Source organism: Cervus elaphus, chromosome 22, assembly GCF_910594005.1.
Source record: "Cervus elaphus chromosome 22, mCerEla1.1, whole genome shotgun sequence".
Lineage (NCBI taxonomy): Eukaryota > Metazoa > Chordata > Mammalia > Artiodactyla > Cervidae > Cervus > Cervus elaphus.
The window spans coordinates 17,309,341-17,327,863 of record NC_057836.1 but is presented as its reverse complement, the minus strand read 5'-3'; the positions used below and the strand labels follow the sequence as shown (position 1 = coordinate 17,327,863).

Below are 18,523 nucleotides of genomic sequence, written 5' to 3'. Positions count from 1 at the left end.
GGTCACTTTTTCCAGTGGCAGAACAGAGTCTCTTCTGATGGATACAAAGGAAAAAGAAGACTTGAAAAGAAGACAGAATCTATCACATGAAGCAGAAACTTTCCTGGATCTCCCCATCCTTCTGTTCCTTCATCCCAAGCTGCTCCCTCAGGTCTCACCTTGTTTCCTCTGTTGGACTTGGTTGTTTCTCAGTCACCATTTCTGACTGACCAACAACTAGATCTAAATCCCATTTAACAGCACCCGCCCCGGTGCATCTCCTGTTCCCTTTACATCACTCTGTGCTGACAGTCAGGCTCAGTTTCCCGAATTTGTCTCTCAGCATCTTGACCTTCATCCTTAAACAGCTCTTCTTTCCTCTGAGTTAGCCAGTCCATCATCTCTGATCCTATTTTACCTTTCACCAATCCTGTACTAATGAAAAGGCAGCATGTATTTTCTAAGCCCCCTCAGTTTTCTCTTGATTTCCTGAACAAATCTGATTCCTGGATTTAGTGTTCCATGGTCAAGAAATAAATTGGTTAAGAAATGATTTTGCTGAATATTTTTTTCCTCATCTCAAGAAAATGGCTGTTTCAAAACTTATATCCTTGTGAGCACAGCCCTGGGGCTCTCCTCACAGGACTTGGAAGGGGCTGGTGTAAGGAGAGGATGTGAGGTTGAAGCTTCATTAGCTTCATGATTAATCCACCTCTGTTCAGAGTTGATGTAATGACCAACTCCAGAACTACTGAGTTCTTGTAGGTGGTCATTCTTAAACCTCTTAAACCCAAGATAAATGTCACTGGGATGGCCCTCGTAGTTCAAAGACTGAGTGATTGCTCAGACTAGAACTCTATGAACTGATGCTTTATTACACATGGAGCTTTGGTGCAGCTGAGTCCAGCCTGCAGACCAGCCTAAGATCTCTGGAAACATGGAGAAATGTGTTCCTCTTTAACATCTAAAAGTCTGTGAACAGATTCTCTTTTCTTTTTTTTTTTTTTTTAATTTATTTATTTATTTATTTATTTATTTTTTCAGTGGGTTTTGTCATACATTGACATGAATCAGCAATAGATTTACACATAAAAAATATGGAACGCTTCACGAATTTGCATGTCATCCTTGCGCAGGGGCCATGCTAATCTTCTCTGTATCGTTCCAATTTTAGTATATGTGCTGCCGAAGCGAGAGCCACATTCTCTTTTCATTATCATCAAATCTTTCCACATCTGGGTATGATACCCAAGGCTCTTGCAGGCTGCAAGTATCTGCTAAGGCCCTTCCAGGGCCCAGGATCGGAGTGAGACTAAACCTGTGTGTGTATTTCCACTCTCCATAATTTAATAGATGTTCAGCTAATGTTCATTGAATGACTGAATGGTACTATGCTAGATATTTAAGAGAAATTATCTTAAATATAAAGAACTATTGTTGAGGACATCATTTAGCTAATTGATATTTTTGGTTTAAAGGCAAATGTTTTCAGCAATTAACAGGGCAAAATTTGATTTTCAAAAAGAAGACGCACATCACCACCAGATACATCACAATGAACTCTGCAAATCTCTATCTCTAAGGCTACACAAGACAAACCACAACACACTCACATGTGCCTTCTTATTAAGTCTTAATCAGACCCAACAGAGGAGACAGGGTATTGGGATGACTTATCATTTGGCAATTTTTCAATTAAAGCCACATAGGAATATCACCAGAAGAAAATTTGCAATTAAAAAAGTACAGCTGCACCATCTGTATGATATAAGGAAGGAGATGAGGTGCAGAAAGAGTTCTTTGGCTTGTCATAACAAACAGACTAAATAGTCTTTCATTTTGTGAAAGGAGAGTCCTCTGGGGCTGATCTTGAAGGATGCTGTAGAGACCAAGACAATTCGACTGTTGTGTCCAACAGTTAGAACTGTGAACTGATGATTTTGGATAATGATGTGCTTTGATTTTTTTTCTCTTTACTCTTTGTGAATCTACTATAGGTTTTCACATTTTTGTTGCCACAATGGCTCACATAAAACATCTTATAGACACAAGAGTCTATGTTACACTGATAACAAATTAATTTCAATCACATACAAAAGCTCTACCTTTTGATCTCCTCCTGTACTTTCTGTTTCTGATGTCAGAATTTGCCTCTCTTTATACTGTATATCACTAACAAAATATTTTTCTCTGTAGTTATTTTAATACTTCCCTTAGACTAGAGCTAACTGGTTTTTTAGCATACTACCATATTCAGTATTAGAGAATTCTGTATTAGATTACATATTTACATTTACAAGTCTGTTGTCTGTTTTCACTTCTTTCATATAATAACTACCATCCTTCATTTAGCTTGAAGAACTCCGCTCAGCAATCTTGTAAGACAAACCTGTGTTGGTGAACTCCCTCAACTGTTGTTTGTTTGGGAAAGTCTTTATCTCATCTTCATTTCTGAAAGACAACCTTCCTGAGAAAAGTATTCTTGGCTGGCAGGTTTACTTTCATCATTTTGAATATATCATCCCTTTCTCTTCTGGCTTGCCAGTTTTCTTTTGAGAAGTCCACCGATATTCTTAAGGGAATTCCTTTTTTGTGAGTATTTGGTTTTCTCTTGATGCTTCTAAAAGTCTCTCTTTGTCTTGATTATAAACAATGTGTCTTGGAGACGATCATTTTGAATGAACTCTGAGGGGTGACTTATCAGCAGTGTTAGGTAGTTAGAAAAGGAAAAAGCAGTCCAAAATGGCGGTGGCTAAAAGACAAGGAAGGGAAAAGCCCATGAAAATAGAACAAAGGAAGATCCGAGGACCAAAGTGAGCACCTCAGGTAGAACAAACAGCCCAGGGGAGGAAAAATAAAAACATATGAAAAGAGGAGCCAAGGGGCCAGGAGTCTTTCTCTTGCTCTCTCTCTTGCTCTCTCTTCTTGCTTGCTCCCCCCCTCTCTCTCACTCTCTCTCTTCTCTTCATGTCTTTTGGGTCATCATGCCTTCACATATCGACGATGTATTTTCCTTTATTTTCTAAATAAAACTGAGCTGCAACACAGAGCTGTGACACGGTCTGTCTGAGAGCTGTGACATGGCCTGTCTGAGAGCTGTGACACTGATCTGAGAGCTGTGACACGGTCTGTCTGAGAACTGTGACACTGATGTGTCTGAGAGCTGTGACACAGTCTGTCTGAGAGCTGTGACACGGTCTGTCTGAGAACTGTGACACTGATCTGTCTGAGAGCTGTGACACAGTCTGTCTGAGAGCTGTGACACTGATCTGTCTGAGAGCTGTGACACAGTCTGTCTGAGAGCTGTGACACTGATCTGTCTGAGAGCTATGACACAGTCTGTCTGAGAGCTGTGACACAGTCTGTCTGAGAGCTGTGACACGGATCCGTCTGAGAGCTGTGACACTGATCCGTCTGAGAGCTGTGACACTGATCCGTCTGAGAGCTGTGACATGGTCTGTCTGAGAGCTGTGACACGGTCTGTCTGAGAGCTGTGACACGGATCTGTCTGAGAGCTGTGACACAGTCTGTCTGAGAGCTGTGACACGGTCTGTCTGAGAACTGTGACACTGATCTATCTGAGAGCTGTGACACTGATCTGTCTGAGAGCTGTGACACTGATGTGTCTGAGAGCTGTGACATTGATCTGTCTGAGAGCTGTGACATGGTCTGTCTGAGAGCTGTGACATGGTCTGTCTGAGAGCTGTGACACTGATGTGTCTGAGAGCTGTGACACTGATCTGTCTGAGAGCTGTGACACGGTCTGTCTGAGAGCTGTGACACGGATCTGTCTGAGAGCTGTGACACTGATGTGTCTGAGAGCTGTGACACTGATCTGTCTGAGAGCTGTGACATGGTCTGTCTGAGAGCTGTGACACTGATCTGTCTGAGAGTTGTGACACTGATCTGTCTGAGAGTTGTGACACGGTCTGTCTGAGAGCTGTGACACTGATCTGTCTGAGAGCTGTGACATTGATCTGTCTGAGAGCTGTGACATGGTCTGTCTGAGAGCTGTGACACTGATCTGTCTGAGAGCTGTGACACGGTCTGTCCAAGGGCTTTAACACTGGCCTGTCGCTTCAAATTTTTGTTGTGACAAGACAGAACTGAGGAAATTACACACTCCCCTGACAGCTACATGAATTTGGATGTCTAAATGTCATCAGATTTGAAACTTTTCTGGTATTATTTCTTTAAGTACAATCTCTGTCCCTTTCTCCCTCTCTTTACCTTTTGGGACTTCAATAATGTGCAGGTTGTTTCTGTGAATGTTATCCCATATTTCACACAGCTTCTTTCACACCTTTTCAGTCTTTTTTTCTTCTTTGTCCCCTGGCTAGGTAATTTCAATTGTCTTGTCTTCTGCCTCAAAGATTCTTCTGCTGTTGCTGATGCTCTCTGTAGCATTTTTTATTTTGTTGCATTTCATTCACTGTAATCCTAAGCAACAGAATTTATGTTTGGTTCCTTCTCTTTTTCTGCCTATTGAACAGCTTGAGGGATCTCAGTTCCATGATCAGAATAGAATTCATGCGCGGCAGTGAAAGCATTGAATCCTAATCAATAAAGCATCAGCAAACTCCCTGTTTGCTTCCTTTTTTATGATTTTGGTCTCTGTACAAAAAAAAAAAAAAACACTGAATTTATTCCGCAGAGTAATGCAAGAGCCTGTGCCCAACAACTATTGAGTCCATGCTCTAGGTCCCACAAACTGCAAATAGGAGCAGGCATGCTGCAACTACTGAAGCCTCTGTGCTTAGAGCCTGTGCTCCGCAACAAGAGAAGCCCCTGCATAGAGAAGCCTGCTGTCCACAAAGAGAAGTAGTGCCTGCTTGCCACAACTAAAGAAAGCCCACATGCATCAACAAACAACCAGTGAAACCAAAAATTAAAAACAATAATGATAATGATAATAAATAACTTTTTAATCTTATTTTATTCACATATACTTTTCCTGAATTCCATTATCTGCATTTTTTTGAGTTCTCTGAGCTTCTCGGTGGGTATTCTTTATTTCTTTCAACATATGTCATTTATTTCATCACTTCCCAATGGTGAATAGCCATGTAAGCTGCCCTGGGAGAAGTCCTGGGCACCTTCCCATCCCCAAGCACAGCCTAGAACTATGAAGACTGCAAGTGTGACTGTAGGTCAGAGCCCTGGACACCATGCAGAGCCATGAGCCAGGAACTGGGTGGGTTCAACTCACAACCAGGCCATCATTCTCGGGTCTTATATTAGTTCACCAACCTCTCCACAAGTCCACAATTGAACTTGGGAGGGAGGGGTGGTGTTCCGAAATGTAATCTTTACTTGGCCGCTCCTACATGACAGCTCTCTCTACCCTGAAGAATCACAGCAGGATCACGTTTACATTTTCAGTAGTAACCAGATTAAAGCAATCTTGAAACAGTACATCCTCAGAGGAGCCCATTGGTCTGAAATTCTTCCTTTAAGAATTCAGTCATATCAGACCCCTCCATCCACATCTTTGAAACATAAATAGACAAACATACCTGATTTTCCCATCTGTCCCTTCTTCTGAATCCCCTCTGCCTAGGTCTCCACTTTCTTGCCCTCTTGTCCCACGTGGATACAGGGTGTGGGTGAGCACCATTTGCCATCCATCAACTGAGAGAGAGATATGAGCTGATATAATTTGCTCAGAAGGCTAGATAATTGAACAGACAAGAAATGAGAACGTTCTGAAGAAATAGTAGACAGGGATGGAAAGAATGGATTCATAAGGATTTGATAACAACTAGACATGGGAAAAGAGCAAGGAGGAATCTATATCTACCTGAGGAATAAACAGATAAAGTAACCTAAGAATGAGAGAGGAAAAGGCAGAGGTAGCTACCTAGAGTTAGAGTTTTAATTGACCCATGAACTCTTAAGCAGGATAAGGAAAACTGTATCCATTCTCTCCCACCAGCAAACTCCTACTTTGAAACTCTCATCCAAGTCTGGTGCCCAAGAATAGGTTAAAAACAGGGGATGTGACATCTCAGGGAAGAACACAGAGGAATGTTCAGGATTGGGTTTTTACCATGAGTTTGTGAAATGAAAATATCTCCTGCCATATCAATCAACAAGAAATGTAACAACCATCAGCGATTTCTGGCCTCCAAATATGAATGAGGGATCCCAAGACTATGATCCAGGGGTGCTCCCATTCCCCATGGTGATTGCTGAGGAGCTGGGGAAATGCAAGAAGCAGCCATCTGCCACTCCTTAAGGTGAACAAGGAAACAGGATTGGCCCCAGATAGCTAAGCTGCATATGAAAGGAATGAATTCAGTGAGACCAGAGGCTTGCATCTTCCCATACACAGCATTCTAAATTCCTTAACTTGATACCTGATCTTTGATGTTCAGACTTCCTGCTCCCTTTGTTGCAAACTTGTATACAGCCTGACTTCCCTTCCTGCCTCCTTGGAGCAGTTTTCTCAGAGCTCCTGAGATGCTGTCTCCAGGGCTTAGAGTCCTAAGCATTCCCACCAAATAAAATAACTCTACCAGGTTCTGACTATATTTTCTGGTTGACAATTTATCTTGCTAGGAGGGAGAGTGTGAATGTGGACCAAGTTTAGGTGCTTTTTATTAGTAAGAGTGACCTGGAGCATCTGTGTTCCTGGGCAAAGTCATGCCCTCATTAGCCTTTGAAGGAGGTGAGAAAACAGGGCAGTGCACTCATCTTGTATTTCCTTTGAGGAAAATGTTTGAGAGCCAATCCTCTAAAAACATTTGACATAGAACTTGGTAATAATTAATAAAGCAAAAAAAATTTTTTACTTTATTCAGAATATTTCATTTTGAGCAATTTCCATATAACACAATCACAGATCAGCACTATTCTATTGAGATACAGGCAGTTAGAATATCTGTTGCATAATCTTATATTTAATACAACATCATGGAAAAGTCACTGTGGATTTTCCCAGGGCACTTAGTTCAGCATCATCGTACCCGGGGTCCCCAGTCTCCCCCTGGAGCAGCCAGGGGCTCTCTTCTCCTTCCCCAGGATCAGCTTCCTCTCTAGAGACATTTAGAGAAGAGCCTGAAAGAGGAAAGAGAGGTATGATTTAGAACAGAGACAAGGGGGCCAGACAGGGAGGAGGAAGCAAGTTGAGCAAGTGGTGATGACAAAGCATCCCTGGGACCCAGGGGTGGGCAGGGAGGCTCAGACTATTTCATATCAGTTACAGTGAGGATGGATCCCAGCTGTCCTCTCAGATCCAGTCCATGTGGTCTCTGGGGCCTCAGCTCATGGGGAAACCCTGCATCACAGGAGACCTGTACTCATACAGGGGCTCTGGGAAGACCTGCCTCCAGGCAGTGAAGGGCTAGTTATTCAGCTGTGTCTGACTCTTAGCAACACTATGAACTGTAGCCCACCAGGCTCCTCTATCCATGGGATTCTCCAAGCAAGAATACTGGAGAGGGTAGCCATTCCCTTCTCCAGGGGATCTTCCTGATCCAGGGATCAAACCCACGTCTCCTGCATTGCAGGCAGATTCTTTACCATCTGAACCACCAGGGAAAGCCCATCAAATGCATGAGATTACCCATGCATGAGATTCTCAAATGCATGAGAAACTGTACAGAGGCTGGACATTGAGTTCAAATTCACCCTTTCCAGGACAGAGACCAAAGATTACAGGGGATCAGCTACTCCACTCACAGGTCTGAGACGTCATCCCATCTTCCTTCTTTGGGAGCACTTCCTCCTCACTCCCCTGAGAGGCAGGAGGAGCCCCAGGTACCGGTACCTCTTCAGCATCATCATAATCCTCACCAAGGGCATAGGTCTTCTGATATGGGGCTTCTGAGAGCAGAGCAGGGGTCAGATGAAACCACACTAAGTGGGTTGGTCTGGGAAATACCTAAGATCCCTTCTGACCCAGGATTTCTCAGCTGCTAAATAGAGGCACCTGTCACTCCTTGTTTTAAAAGATTTTTTTCTCTAAGACCATGTTTCATTTTAATGTGTCCATAAACCAAAACATGACCTTACATATCTTAATATTTCCTGATTGAAAACATATATCTCAAAGCAACTCTCCCACCATTGAGCATTACTAAAGTATTTTGACAAACTGTGCTTTACAGATGTTATTATTAAAGCCAGTGTGTGTCTCTTGTGATTCTGAACACAGAGAGCCCAGCCCCAAATGTGAGACATCACAGAACACCCAGAGAAGGAGAAGGACAGACCCTATCTAGACACAAGGGATCCCTCTGGTCCATCAAAGGAAGACTCTTCCCCTTACATCTCCTCTCTATGAGGAGGGAAACTCTCGTCCACAACACTCAGCTGAGGCAGGTCCACCTCTATTACCTGGAGCGGATCTGGAGTCATTGTTGTCCTCACCATCGGACAGGAAGCCTAAAGTGGAGAAAAACATCACACAACAGATAGAATGACCCTCCCACACCCATAGGACCAGTGTTAAAGCTGAGAAGGGATGGGTCTGGCTCTTGCAGTGTAGACAGAGGCTGGGGGCTCACGGGGCTGTGAGAGGCCATCCTGCCACTTTGGAGAGCCGCCTCTGTGAACCTGGGGAATGTGTCGGGTCTGCAGATGCTGAGAAAATGTGCACACCCAGTGGGTGTGACAACCAGAGGTCCCAGGAGGGCAGACAGAGACACCCACCTGGGCTGCCCAGAAGACCCTCCTTCTGAGTCACAAGGTAATCGAGCTCCTCATACACAGCTTCAGCAAAAGCATCTTCATAGCTGGATAAGGCTGAGAGATCCCCCAGCAGGTCAGAGGTGCCACCCCAGACACCCCAGTCCAACTGGTCCACTTTCATGTCCCCGATGCTCACACGGAAGCTGCCTGGACCTCGGCATCATCTCCCACCCCATGCGCCATGTCAGCACCTTCTCCCCTCATCTGACCTGAATTCACAGCTCAGCCACAACTCTGTCTGGTCTCATAGGAGAGGCTATGACATATGAGAGTTCACGCCCCAGTCCTAAGAACCTCTGTCTACTCAGGCCTTAGAGCTCAGCACGGAGCACATGGAGTTCTGCAGAATCAGAACAGATACCTGGCCAGGGTCCCCTCCTCACACTTGCCCCGTCTCCTGCCTGCACACACGCTCCCTGGTCCCCAGTTCGCCCTGCAGCCCACCTCTGCGCTCTGCTCTCCATCTGAGCACCTGAGTCACCAGGATGATGAGGACCAGGAAGAGAAGGGCCCCCAGGATGAGGCAGAGGACCCCAGCCAGGGAGAAGAAGCCAGGGAGAGGACTTGAAACTGGTCTGGATCCTAAAGAGAACAAGGCAACAGGGTGTAGAGAAGGTCCTGGGCACAGAGAAACCCTTTGTGCCAGCATTCCCAGGGGCTCCAGACGATGGCATCCCAGCCTCAGACACAAGTGCACTGACAGTGACCTGGCTCCCCCAGGTCTCATCTTGAGATGAGTCAACTCCACTCGGCCAGTGTGGCCCCGAGACAGAGCTGGGGATTGTCAGGGAGCTGCCCTGCCGAGACAGCCTCTGAGGACCCGGCTCATCTCTTCTCCTTGGGCTTCAGGAGACAGAGCGTCAAACAGTCCTGGGACCCGCACCTCACTGATGAGGAGCAACACTCAGGGGCAGGTGGGAGAACCTTAGATTCTGCAACACAGGGACCCATCTCCCTAGTATCCCAGTTATGAGAAAAATGTGGCCCCAGGAACCAAGGCAGAGGAGTTCCCCAACATATCGCCCTGGGCTCCTCCCCACCAGCCAGGGCTCCTCAGGCTCTTTCCTCTCCTGAGCTGTCAGAGGGCCCACAGAACAGGTCCCCAGACCTGAGTATTCTCTCCCGCCCATGGGTGTTCCCAGTACCTGCTGCAGTCGGGGGCACTGTTTTCCTTACACCTAAAGAGAAAAACAGCAGTGTGAGAAAAGGGAATTGGCCAGAAATCAGGGCAAATCCATTTTTCTCTCCTGAGCCTGAAATCACCCCCTAGTCTCCACAACACCAGGCTCCAGTCCTCCCAGCTCCCCAGTCCTAGATCAGAGCCCCAGCACCCGGACACTCTTTGAACACAAACTCCCCACCACGCCCGGCCCAGCCCACTGCCCCTGTGCTGCCCCAGCTCACCCAGGACGGACCCCGAGCCCCTCACTCACCAGAGCACCTCACACCAGCATCCTCCTCGTGCTTGCAGTCGCTCTGCCCCCAGGGCTCCGCAGCACAGTCCCACAAGGAGGACTCCCGGCCCCCGCACCGCACCTCGTCCAGCCAGATGCTCCCGTTTCCAGGGCCAAACGCCGCGGCCCGCACGGCTTCCAGGGCCGGGCCACAGCCCAGCTGCTGACACACCACCTCGGCCTCTGCCAGGCTCCAGGAGTCATCGCACACGGTGCCCCAGGAGCCGCTGTGCCAGACCTCCACCCGCCCTGAGCACTCGCTGTCTCCTCCCCTGAGCCGGAGCTTCTCTCTGTCTGAAAAGGCAGCAGCCCCTCCTGTGACTCCCCTGGTGGGAGGAAGGAGCCCCTGGGAGCCCTGGGGAGGGGGCGGGGCTGACGTACCTGTGCAGGGGGCAGCAGCTGGACAGCTCTTGGGTCTTCTTCCTGCAAACAACAGGGAAACAGTGGATCAGGGACAGCTGGGCGTGGTCTTGTCCCCAAATAAGATTATCTAAGGTCTGACTCAGTGCAAAGGACACATGAAAACACAGGCTTATTATCTCCTGGGCTGAAACTCACTGCATCTGATCACCAGCTGAAATTACCTTAAATATTTACTTGTTTATCAGTCTTCACATTCCCACAGCAAATATAAACACAGACATCTTCAAATGTACACACACACCCCTCTGAATGGAAGTTCCATTAGAAGAAGGACCTTGTGTATCTTATATATGCCATGTTTCTGCTGTCAGGACAGTGCCTGCACATTGTAGGCACTCATTCAACAAATATCTATGGAAAACCTTTGCTAAATACCTAGATAGGGGCTTGATAAATATTTATTGAATGAATGAATAGATGAATAAAATTCAGTAAAATAAAACTTTAAATTCACACTAATCAGTGAAATAGTAAACCAAATATAAATGAATGGAAATAGTCTATGATAATAGCTCATATTAAAATAATCAGCCCAGAAGAACAGTTAATTTATATTCAAAATCTCACATACATAATTTTAATGGAAAGTTATTAGATAGATTATAAGCTACTCTTACCTACTATTCAGTGTATCAAGTGGGCAAGTGAAGACTAGTGTTGTAAAAGGAAACTCTTTTTTTAAATTTATTTTTAATTGGAAGATAATTGATCTACAATGCAGTGTTGGTTATGTGTGTGTGTGTTAGTTGCTCAGCCATGTCTGACTGTTTGTTACCTATGGAATGCAGCCCACCAGGCTACACTGTCCATAGGATTTTCCAGGCAAGAATACTGGAGTAGATTGCTATTCCTTTCTCTGATGGATCTTCCCTACCCAGGAATCGAACCCAGGTCTCCTGCACTGCAGGCAGTTTTTTTGCTGTCTGAACCACCAGAAAAGCCCATAGTGTTGGTTAGGAATCTCTTAAAAAGGAAATATACAGGAAAGACTTAGTAGAATTCTAAGAAGATATATGTACACACGTATGTACACAGAGTAAGGCAAAAATTTTTGCAATAGAGTAAAAAAAAAAACCTACTGAGAAAAATTTGTATTGAGAAGATGCAGAAATAATAAACAAAAGACTGAAAAGTATATATAAAAGAATTGAAGCTGAGAGAAATCAATACAAATTCAAAGCAACACAAAAAACCAGAAGCGTAAATAGTACCTGTCATAAAGTATCAAAATTTGTATCTCCTTTCCAGATCATCCTATCAAACCTCCTACCCACTCTACTCAGAGAACCTCTGAGAAAATGATGGTGGGACCTTTGTGAGGTCAAAGGTCATTTTCATGGTCAAAGACTTTACCACCTCTCAATTCTCAGTGTTTAATTGTAGGAAAAATATCATCAATAAAAGGTCTAATAGTTTATGCCTCTTTGGCTTTCAAATGGAAAAGACAAAGAGATGAAAAAAGAGAGGCAAGGAAGGGAGTGAGCCTCTGCTTTTGAAGTATCTGTCCCCACATTCTCTTAGCTATAGGCTTCAGGCAACATCCAGCATACCTTTCAAGGTGTACCTGAATGGGGTGTGTGTGTTTGTGTATGTGAAGGGGGAGGGAAGGAGAGAGAGAAACAGAGAGAAATGTTGAAGGAAGTAAGGTTCTATGGTTTGACTATTTGTTGCCCTCCTCAACACTTATTTATTTCATTCAACATTTATTTTCAAAATCCCAGTTCCCAATGTAACAGTATTTAGTGGTGGAGCCTTCTCAAACCCTTCCAAAACCAGAAGAAAGAAACACTTCCAAATTCATTTTATGAGGCCAACATTATTCTGATACCAAAACCAGATAAGGACACCACAAGAAAAGAAAATTATGGTCTAATACTCTGATAAATATAGGTGCAAGAATCCTCAACAAAATATTAGAAAACTGAATTTGACAATACACTAAAAGAATCATACACCATAATCAAGTGATGTTTGTTCCAAGGATACAAGGATAGTTCAACATTCACAACCTAATCAATGTGATACACCAAATAAGCAAAATGAAGGTAAAAATCATATCTCAAATGATGCAGAAAAAATGTTTGACAAATTCAAAATCCATTTATGATAAAAACTCTTTTACAAAGTAGTTATAGAAGGATTGCATCTCAATATAATTAAGGCCATATGAGAAGGTCACAGCTAACATCATATTTGACTGTACAAAACCAAAAGCTTTTCCTCTGAAATCAAACACAAGACAAAATTATCTACTCTCACCACTTTTATTCAGCTTAGTTTTGGTAGTCCCATCCAGATCCATCAGGCAATAAAAGAAAATCAGACATCCAAATCTGAAAGGAAGACGCAAAACTGACACTATATGCACTGTGAAAAGTGCATATAGTCGTGTCTGACTCTTTGCTACCCCAAGGACTGCAGCCTGCCAGGCTTCTCTGCCCATTGGGATTCTCCAGGCAGGAATACTGGAGTGGGTTGCCATTCCCTCCTCCAGGGGATCTTCCCAACCCAGGGATCACACCCGGGTCTCTTGCATTGCAGATGGATTCTTTACCATCAGACTCATGAGGAAGGAGACTCCCTTACATGATATTATATATAGAAAACCCTAAAGACTTCACCTAAGATATGAGAACTAATACACTCAGTAAAGTTGTAGAATGAAAAATCTATATACAAAAATCAGTTGCCTTTCTATGTACTAACAACAAACTGCCATAAGGAAAAACTGAGAAAACAATTCTATTTGCATTTGCATGAAAATGAATAAAATATTGAGGAATAAATTTAACCAAGGAAGCGAAAGACCTGTACACTGAACACTATAAGACATTGATGAAAGATACTGAAGAAGACTCAAATAAATGGAAAGATATTCTGTGCTCATAGATTGGAAGATCTAATATTATTAACATGCCCATACTACCCAAAGCAATCGACATAGTCACTGCAATCCTTACCAAAATTTCAATGGATATTTTCACATATACAGACAAACAATCCTAAAATTTTCATGGAACCACAAAAGACACTGAGTACCAAAGGAATCTTGAGAAAGAGTAACAAAGCTGGAAGTGTCATGCTTCCTGTTTTCAAACTATATTACAAAGCTATATTAATCAAAACAGTATGTTGTTGGCATAAAAATGGACACAGAGATCAATGGAACAGAATAGAGAGCCCAGAAATAAACCCACATTTGTACAATCAATTAATTTTTGACAAAGAAGTCAAGAATATACAATGAGGAAAGGACAGTTTTTTCACTAAATGGCATTGGGAAAACTGGACAGCCACATGCAAAAGAATGAAATGGAAAGGACAGTTTTTTCAGTAAATGGCCTTGGGAAAACTGGACAGCCACATGCAAAAGAATGAAACGGAGCCACTAGCTTACATCACTCACAAAAATTAACTCAAAATAGATTAAAGACTTGATCACAAGTTCTGAAGCCATAAAATTTCTACAGGCAAAAACAGAAAATAAAATCGTTGACATCAGTCTTTGTGAGGATTTTTTGGATTTGACACCAAAATCAAAGAGAACAAGAGTGAAAACAAGCAGTTGGGACCACATAAGGCTACAAAGCTTCTGCCCAATTAAGGAAACCATCAACAAAATGAAAAAGCAACCTATGGAATTAGAGAAGATATTTACATATTATATTTCTGATAAAAATTATTATCCAAAATATACAAGGAACTCACACAACTCAGTAGCAAAAATCAAACAATATAACTTTCAAAAAACGGGCAGACAACCTGATAAATAATGTTTTTTAAAGAATACATACAACTTGCCAATGGGTACGTGAAAACATGCTCAACACTAATAATCATCAGAAAATACAGATCAAAGCCACAATGAGATATGACCTCATATCCTCTAGAAAGGTTTTTATCAAAAAGAAGAAATAACAGGAGTAGAGGAGAATGTGAAGAGACAGAAAAGCTTTTGCACAGTTAGAGGGAATGTAAGTTGATGCAACCCCTATGGAAACAGTATTGAGGTGCATCAAAAATTAAAAATAGAATTGCCATACGATTCGGCAATTTCACTTTGGGGTATTCATCTGACAGAAACATTAACTTGAAAAACCAATGGTCACTGCAGCAATATTTGTTCAGTTGCTAGGTTGTGTCTGACTCTTTGCAACCCCATGGACTGCAGCACACCAGGTTCCTCTGTCCTTCACTCTCTCCCAAAGTTTGCTCAAATTCATCTCGACTGAATTGGTGATGCTATCTAACTATCTCATCCTCTGTGCCCCCCTTCTCCTTTTGCCTTCAGTCTTTCTCAGCATCAGGGTATTTTCCAACAAGTCAGCTCTTCTCATCAGGCAGCCAAGGTATTGGAGCTTCAGCTTCAGCATCAGTCCTTCCAATGAATATTCAGAGTTGACTTCCTTTAGGATAGACTGGTTTGATCTCCATGCTGCTCAAGACACTCTCAATTCAATTGTGGCATCCAAGCACCACAATTCAAAAACATCAACTCTTGGGCACTCAGCTTCTTTATAATCCAACTCTCACATCCATACATGACTAGTGAAATAAACATCAGTTTGACTATATGGGCCTTTGTCTGCAAAGTGATGTCTCTGCTTTTGAATACTCTGTCTAGGTGTGTCATAGCTGTCCTTCCAAGGAGCAAGCCTCTTTTAATCTCATGGCTACAGTCACCATCGGCAGTGACTTTGGAGCCCAAGAAAAGAAAATCTGATTCCACTTTCTCCCTTTTTATTTGCCATGAAGTGATGGGGCCAGATGCCATGATCTTAATTTTTAGAATGTTGAATGTTGAGCTTTAAGCCAGCTTTTTCACTCGCCTCTTTGACCCTCAACAAGAAGCTCTTTAGTTCCTCTTCTCTTTCTGCCAATAGAGTGGTATCATCTGCGTATGTGAGGTTGTTGATATCTCCCACAGCAATCTTGATTTCAGCTTGTGATTCATTCAGCCTGGCAGTTCCCATGATGTACTCTACATATAAGTTAAATAAACAGGGTGACGATATACAGCCTTGATGAATTCCTTTCCCAATTTTGAACCAGTCGGTTGTTTATGTCCAGTTCCAACTGTTGCTTCTTGACCTGCATACAGGTTTCTCAGGAGGCGGGTAAGGTGCTCTGGTATTCTCCTCTCTTTAAGAAATTTCAACAGTTCGTTGTGATCCACACAGTCAAAGGTTTTAGTCTAGTCAATGAAGCAGACGTTTTCCTGGAATTCTCTGGCTTACTCTACGATTCTCCAAATGTTGGCAATTTGATCTCTGGTTCCTCTGCCTTTTCTAAACCCAGCTTGTACATCTTGGAAGTTCTCAATTCACTTATTGCTGAAGCCTAGCTTGAAAGACTTTGAGCATAACCTTGCTAGCATGTGAAATGAGCACAATTGTGCAGTAGTTTGAACATTCTTTGGCATTGCCTTTCTTCAGGATTGGAATGAAAATTGACCTTCTCCAGTCCTGTGGCCACTGATGAATTTTCCAAATTTGCTGATATAGTGACTGCAGCACTTGAACAGCATTACTTTTTAGTATTTTATAGCAATGTATACAAGAGCCAAACAAGGTAAGTCTTCACTGATGGATGAATGGATAAAGAAAATGCAATATAGACATATATCCACCCATAAAAAAGAAGAAAATTTTGCCAGTTTCAACAAGGATGGACCTTGAGGGCATTATGCTAAGTGAAACAAATCAGACAGAGAAAGAAAAATACCATAAAATCTCATTTATATGTGTAACCTTAAAGCAAAAAGCAAGGTCAGAGATACTGAGTAGTTGCTGGCTGCCAGAGATGGGGGATTTGGTGTGGGCAAATGTAGTCAAAAGATATAAACTTGAGTTATAATATTAATAGGCGAAGAGATATAACATACAGCATGGTGACTATAGTGAATATGATACTGTCTATTTGAAAGATGATGAGAAAATACATCTTAAACATCCTCATCATATAAGAAAAGTATTTAACTATATATATGGTTATGGATATAACTAGACTTACTGTAGTGATCATTTATCAATATACACAAATATATAAGCATTATGTTGTACACAACAAGCAATATAATGTTATGTCAATTAGATCAATTAAAAACTTTTAATAAAGCAAGTTTGGAACATGCGGATTAAATTAGCTCCATCCAAACTTCATTTTATAAACTCAAACACATCACTTAGATTTTAAAAGATCAAATCTCACTAATAACACCCTACAGGGTTGGGACAGACACAGCAACAGACATGAGTCACCTGCACATGAGATGTAGGCTTCCTCCCTTGGAGAGCATGAACTGTATTTCCAAGGATCAGAAGGACACTGCCAGAGAGAGGTGTCAGTTTTCCGACACTGGATTCCATCTACCCACCGGGGTCTAGAACCTTCCCTGAGACCAACAGAAGTGTAGAGACTTCCACTGTCCCCACAGCCAAGCTGACTGCAGATGATGGACACGGTGACATCATCCATGGGGCTGCGGCAGACACTGCCCCAGGTGCCGTTGTAGAAAACTTCCAGCCACCCAGCACACTCCTGGTCCTCGCTCACCATCCTGAGGGCCAGGAACTCTAAGATGGAAATGGAAAAGACAGGACACAGTGAGCACTGCACTCAGTGCTCCAGGTTTTCCTCTCTCCCCAAAATTGTGAACACTCATCTGTGACCCAGCTGAGGAAGCAAATCCATTAGATAACCGGAGTGAAACCTGTCTCCTTTTTATCTGACTTTGACCATCTGTGTCTGTCTTTCTAAATATTTCTACCATCATGATGTAGTGTACATGAACTGGGAGGAAGACCAGCGGGGACACCTGCAGGGAGAGGGAGCTGACTCCTGCTTCCTGACAAAACATCTAAAAGAGTGTATGATAGGGATGTGATGTGGACAATGTGGAGACAGATAGAAAATGGACCTGTGTCTGTTTCCTTATCTGGCAAAGGGGACTTTACAGATGTGATTAAGGTAAGGACCTTGAGATTAACCTGAAATATGGTGGATTAACCAGATGAGCACAGTCTAATCACATTCTTAGACTCACTATCCTTTACAATGGAATACTTTTCCTCGTTTTGCTAGAGGGAGATGTGAATATGTATAACGGTTAGAGAGGTGGAGCACTGCTGGTCTGATGATGAACAGAAGGGGGTTATGAACAAAGGCAGGCAGGCAGTTTTTAGAAGCTTGAAAAGACAAGAAACAGATTCTTTCCCAGAGGCTAGAAGTGATGTGACCCTACTGAAAGCTTGAACCCATCCAGTGAGATTCCTGCTGGACATCCAAGCTACAGAAGTGTAAGGAAAGAAATATGTTGTTTTAAACCATTAACTATGTGGTAATTTGTTAAAAAACAAAAAAAACTAGCACCTTGGCTTTAAGACTTCTCCACCATATGTACCAGAAGAGTGAGCCCTGATTTCAAGGAAAACTGAGAAAACCTTCTGCCAGGAAACACTACTGAGAAGAAAGGACCAGAATTTCAGCTGCTGCAGGAGGAAGGGAAAGCACATCGTCTTCATGTCTGCTGGAAACACAGGCTCAATGGGGGGAAGCCTCCTTCTCAGGTCCTTTCAGCATCTCTCCCTCAGGGTTCAGACTCCCGTCCTCCAGGGCCCCATCCCTTCCCCAGCCTGTGGACAGTGTGGAGTGCTGACCTGAGCAGATGACCCCCGCGTCCTCCTTGTGTCTGCAGTAGTGCCGCCCCCAGCCTCGGGAAGGGCACCTCCACACGTAGGACTCCTTTCCTGTGCAGTTCACGTCATCCAGCCAGATGGGCCCTGACCCTGCCCCGAAGTGAGCAGACCCTGTGGCATTGAGCGCGTCTCCACAGCCCAGCTGCCTGCACACCACCTGGGCATCGTCCATGTCCCAGCCGTCATCACAGATGGTGCCCCAGGAGCCCTGCTCAAGGATCTCCACTCTCCCGGCGCAGGGACCGCCCCCGTCCACCAGGCGGAGCTGTCTGCTGT

General features: G+C 43.5%; 1 protein-coding gene and 1 non-coding gene across 2 annotated transcripts in view; both read right to left on the bottom strand.

The window, feature by feature from the left end:
- Positions 1-1,070: 1,070 nt before the first annotated feature.
- LOC122680957 lies at positions 1,071-1,180 on the bottom strand. The gene has a single exon (XR_006336865.1). It is a non-coding gene; the product is annotated as a U6 spliceosomal RNA (small nuclear RNA).
- A 5,589-nt stretch (positions 1,181-6,769) lies between these two features.
- LOC122679859 (antigen WC1.1-like) overlaps positions 6,770-18,523 on the bottom strand; it is a 55,941-nt gene continuing 44,187 nt past the window's right edge. Inside the window, exons 12-21 of the mRNA XM_043880655.1 lie at positions 18,209-18,523; positions 16,811-17,125; positions 10,509-10,550; positions 10,107-10,421; positions 9,819-9,851; positions 9,118-9,255; positions 8,635-8,727; positions 8,320-8,367; positions 7,663-7,806; positions 6,770-7,038 (exon numbers count right to left, since the gene is read on the bottom strand). Coding sequence (XP_043736590.1) covers positions 6,893-7,038; positions 7,663-7,806; positions 8,320-8,367; positions 8,635-8,727; positions 9,118-9,255; positions 9,819-9,851; positions 10,107-10,421; positions 10,509-10,550; positions 16,811-17,125; positions 18,209-18,523 — 1,589 coding nt within the window. The 3' untranslated portion in view covers positions 6,770-6,892. The remainder of the gene's footprint in view (positions 7,039-7,662; positions 7,807-8,319; positions 8,368-8,634; positions 8,728-9,117; positions 9,256-9,818; positions 9,852-10,106; positions 10,422-10,508; positions 10,551-16,810; positions 17,126-18,208) is intronic.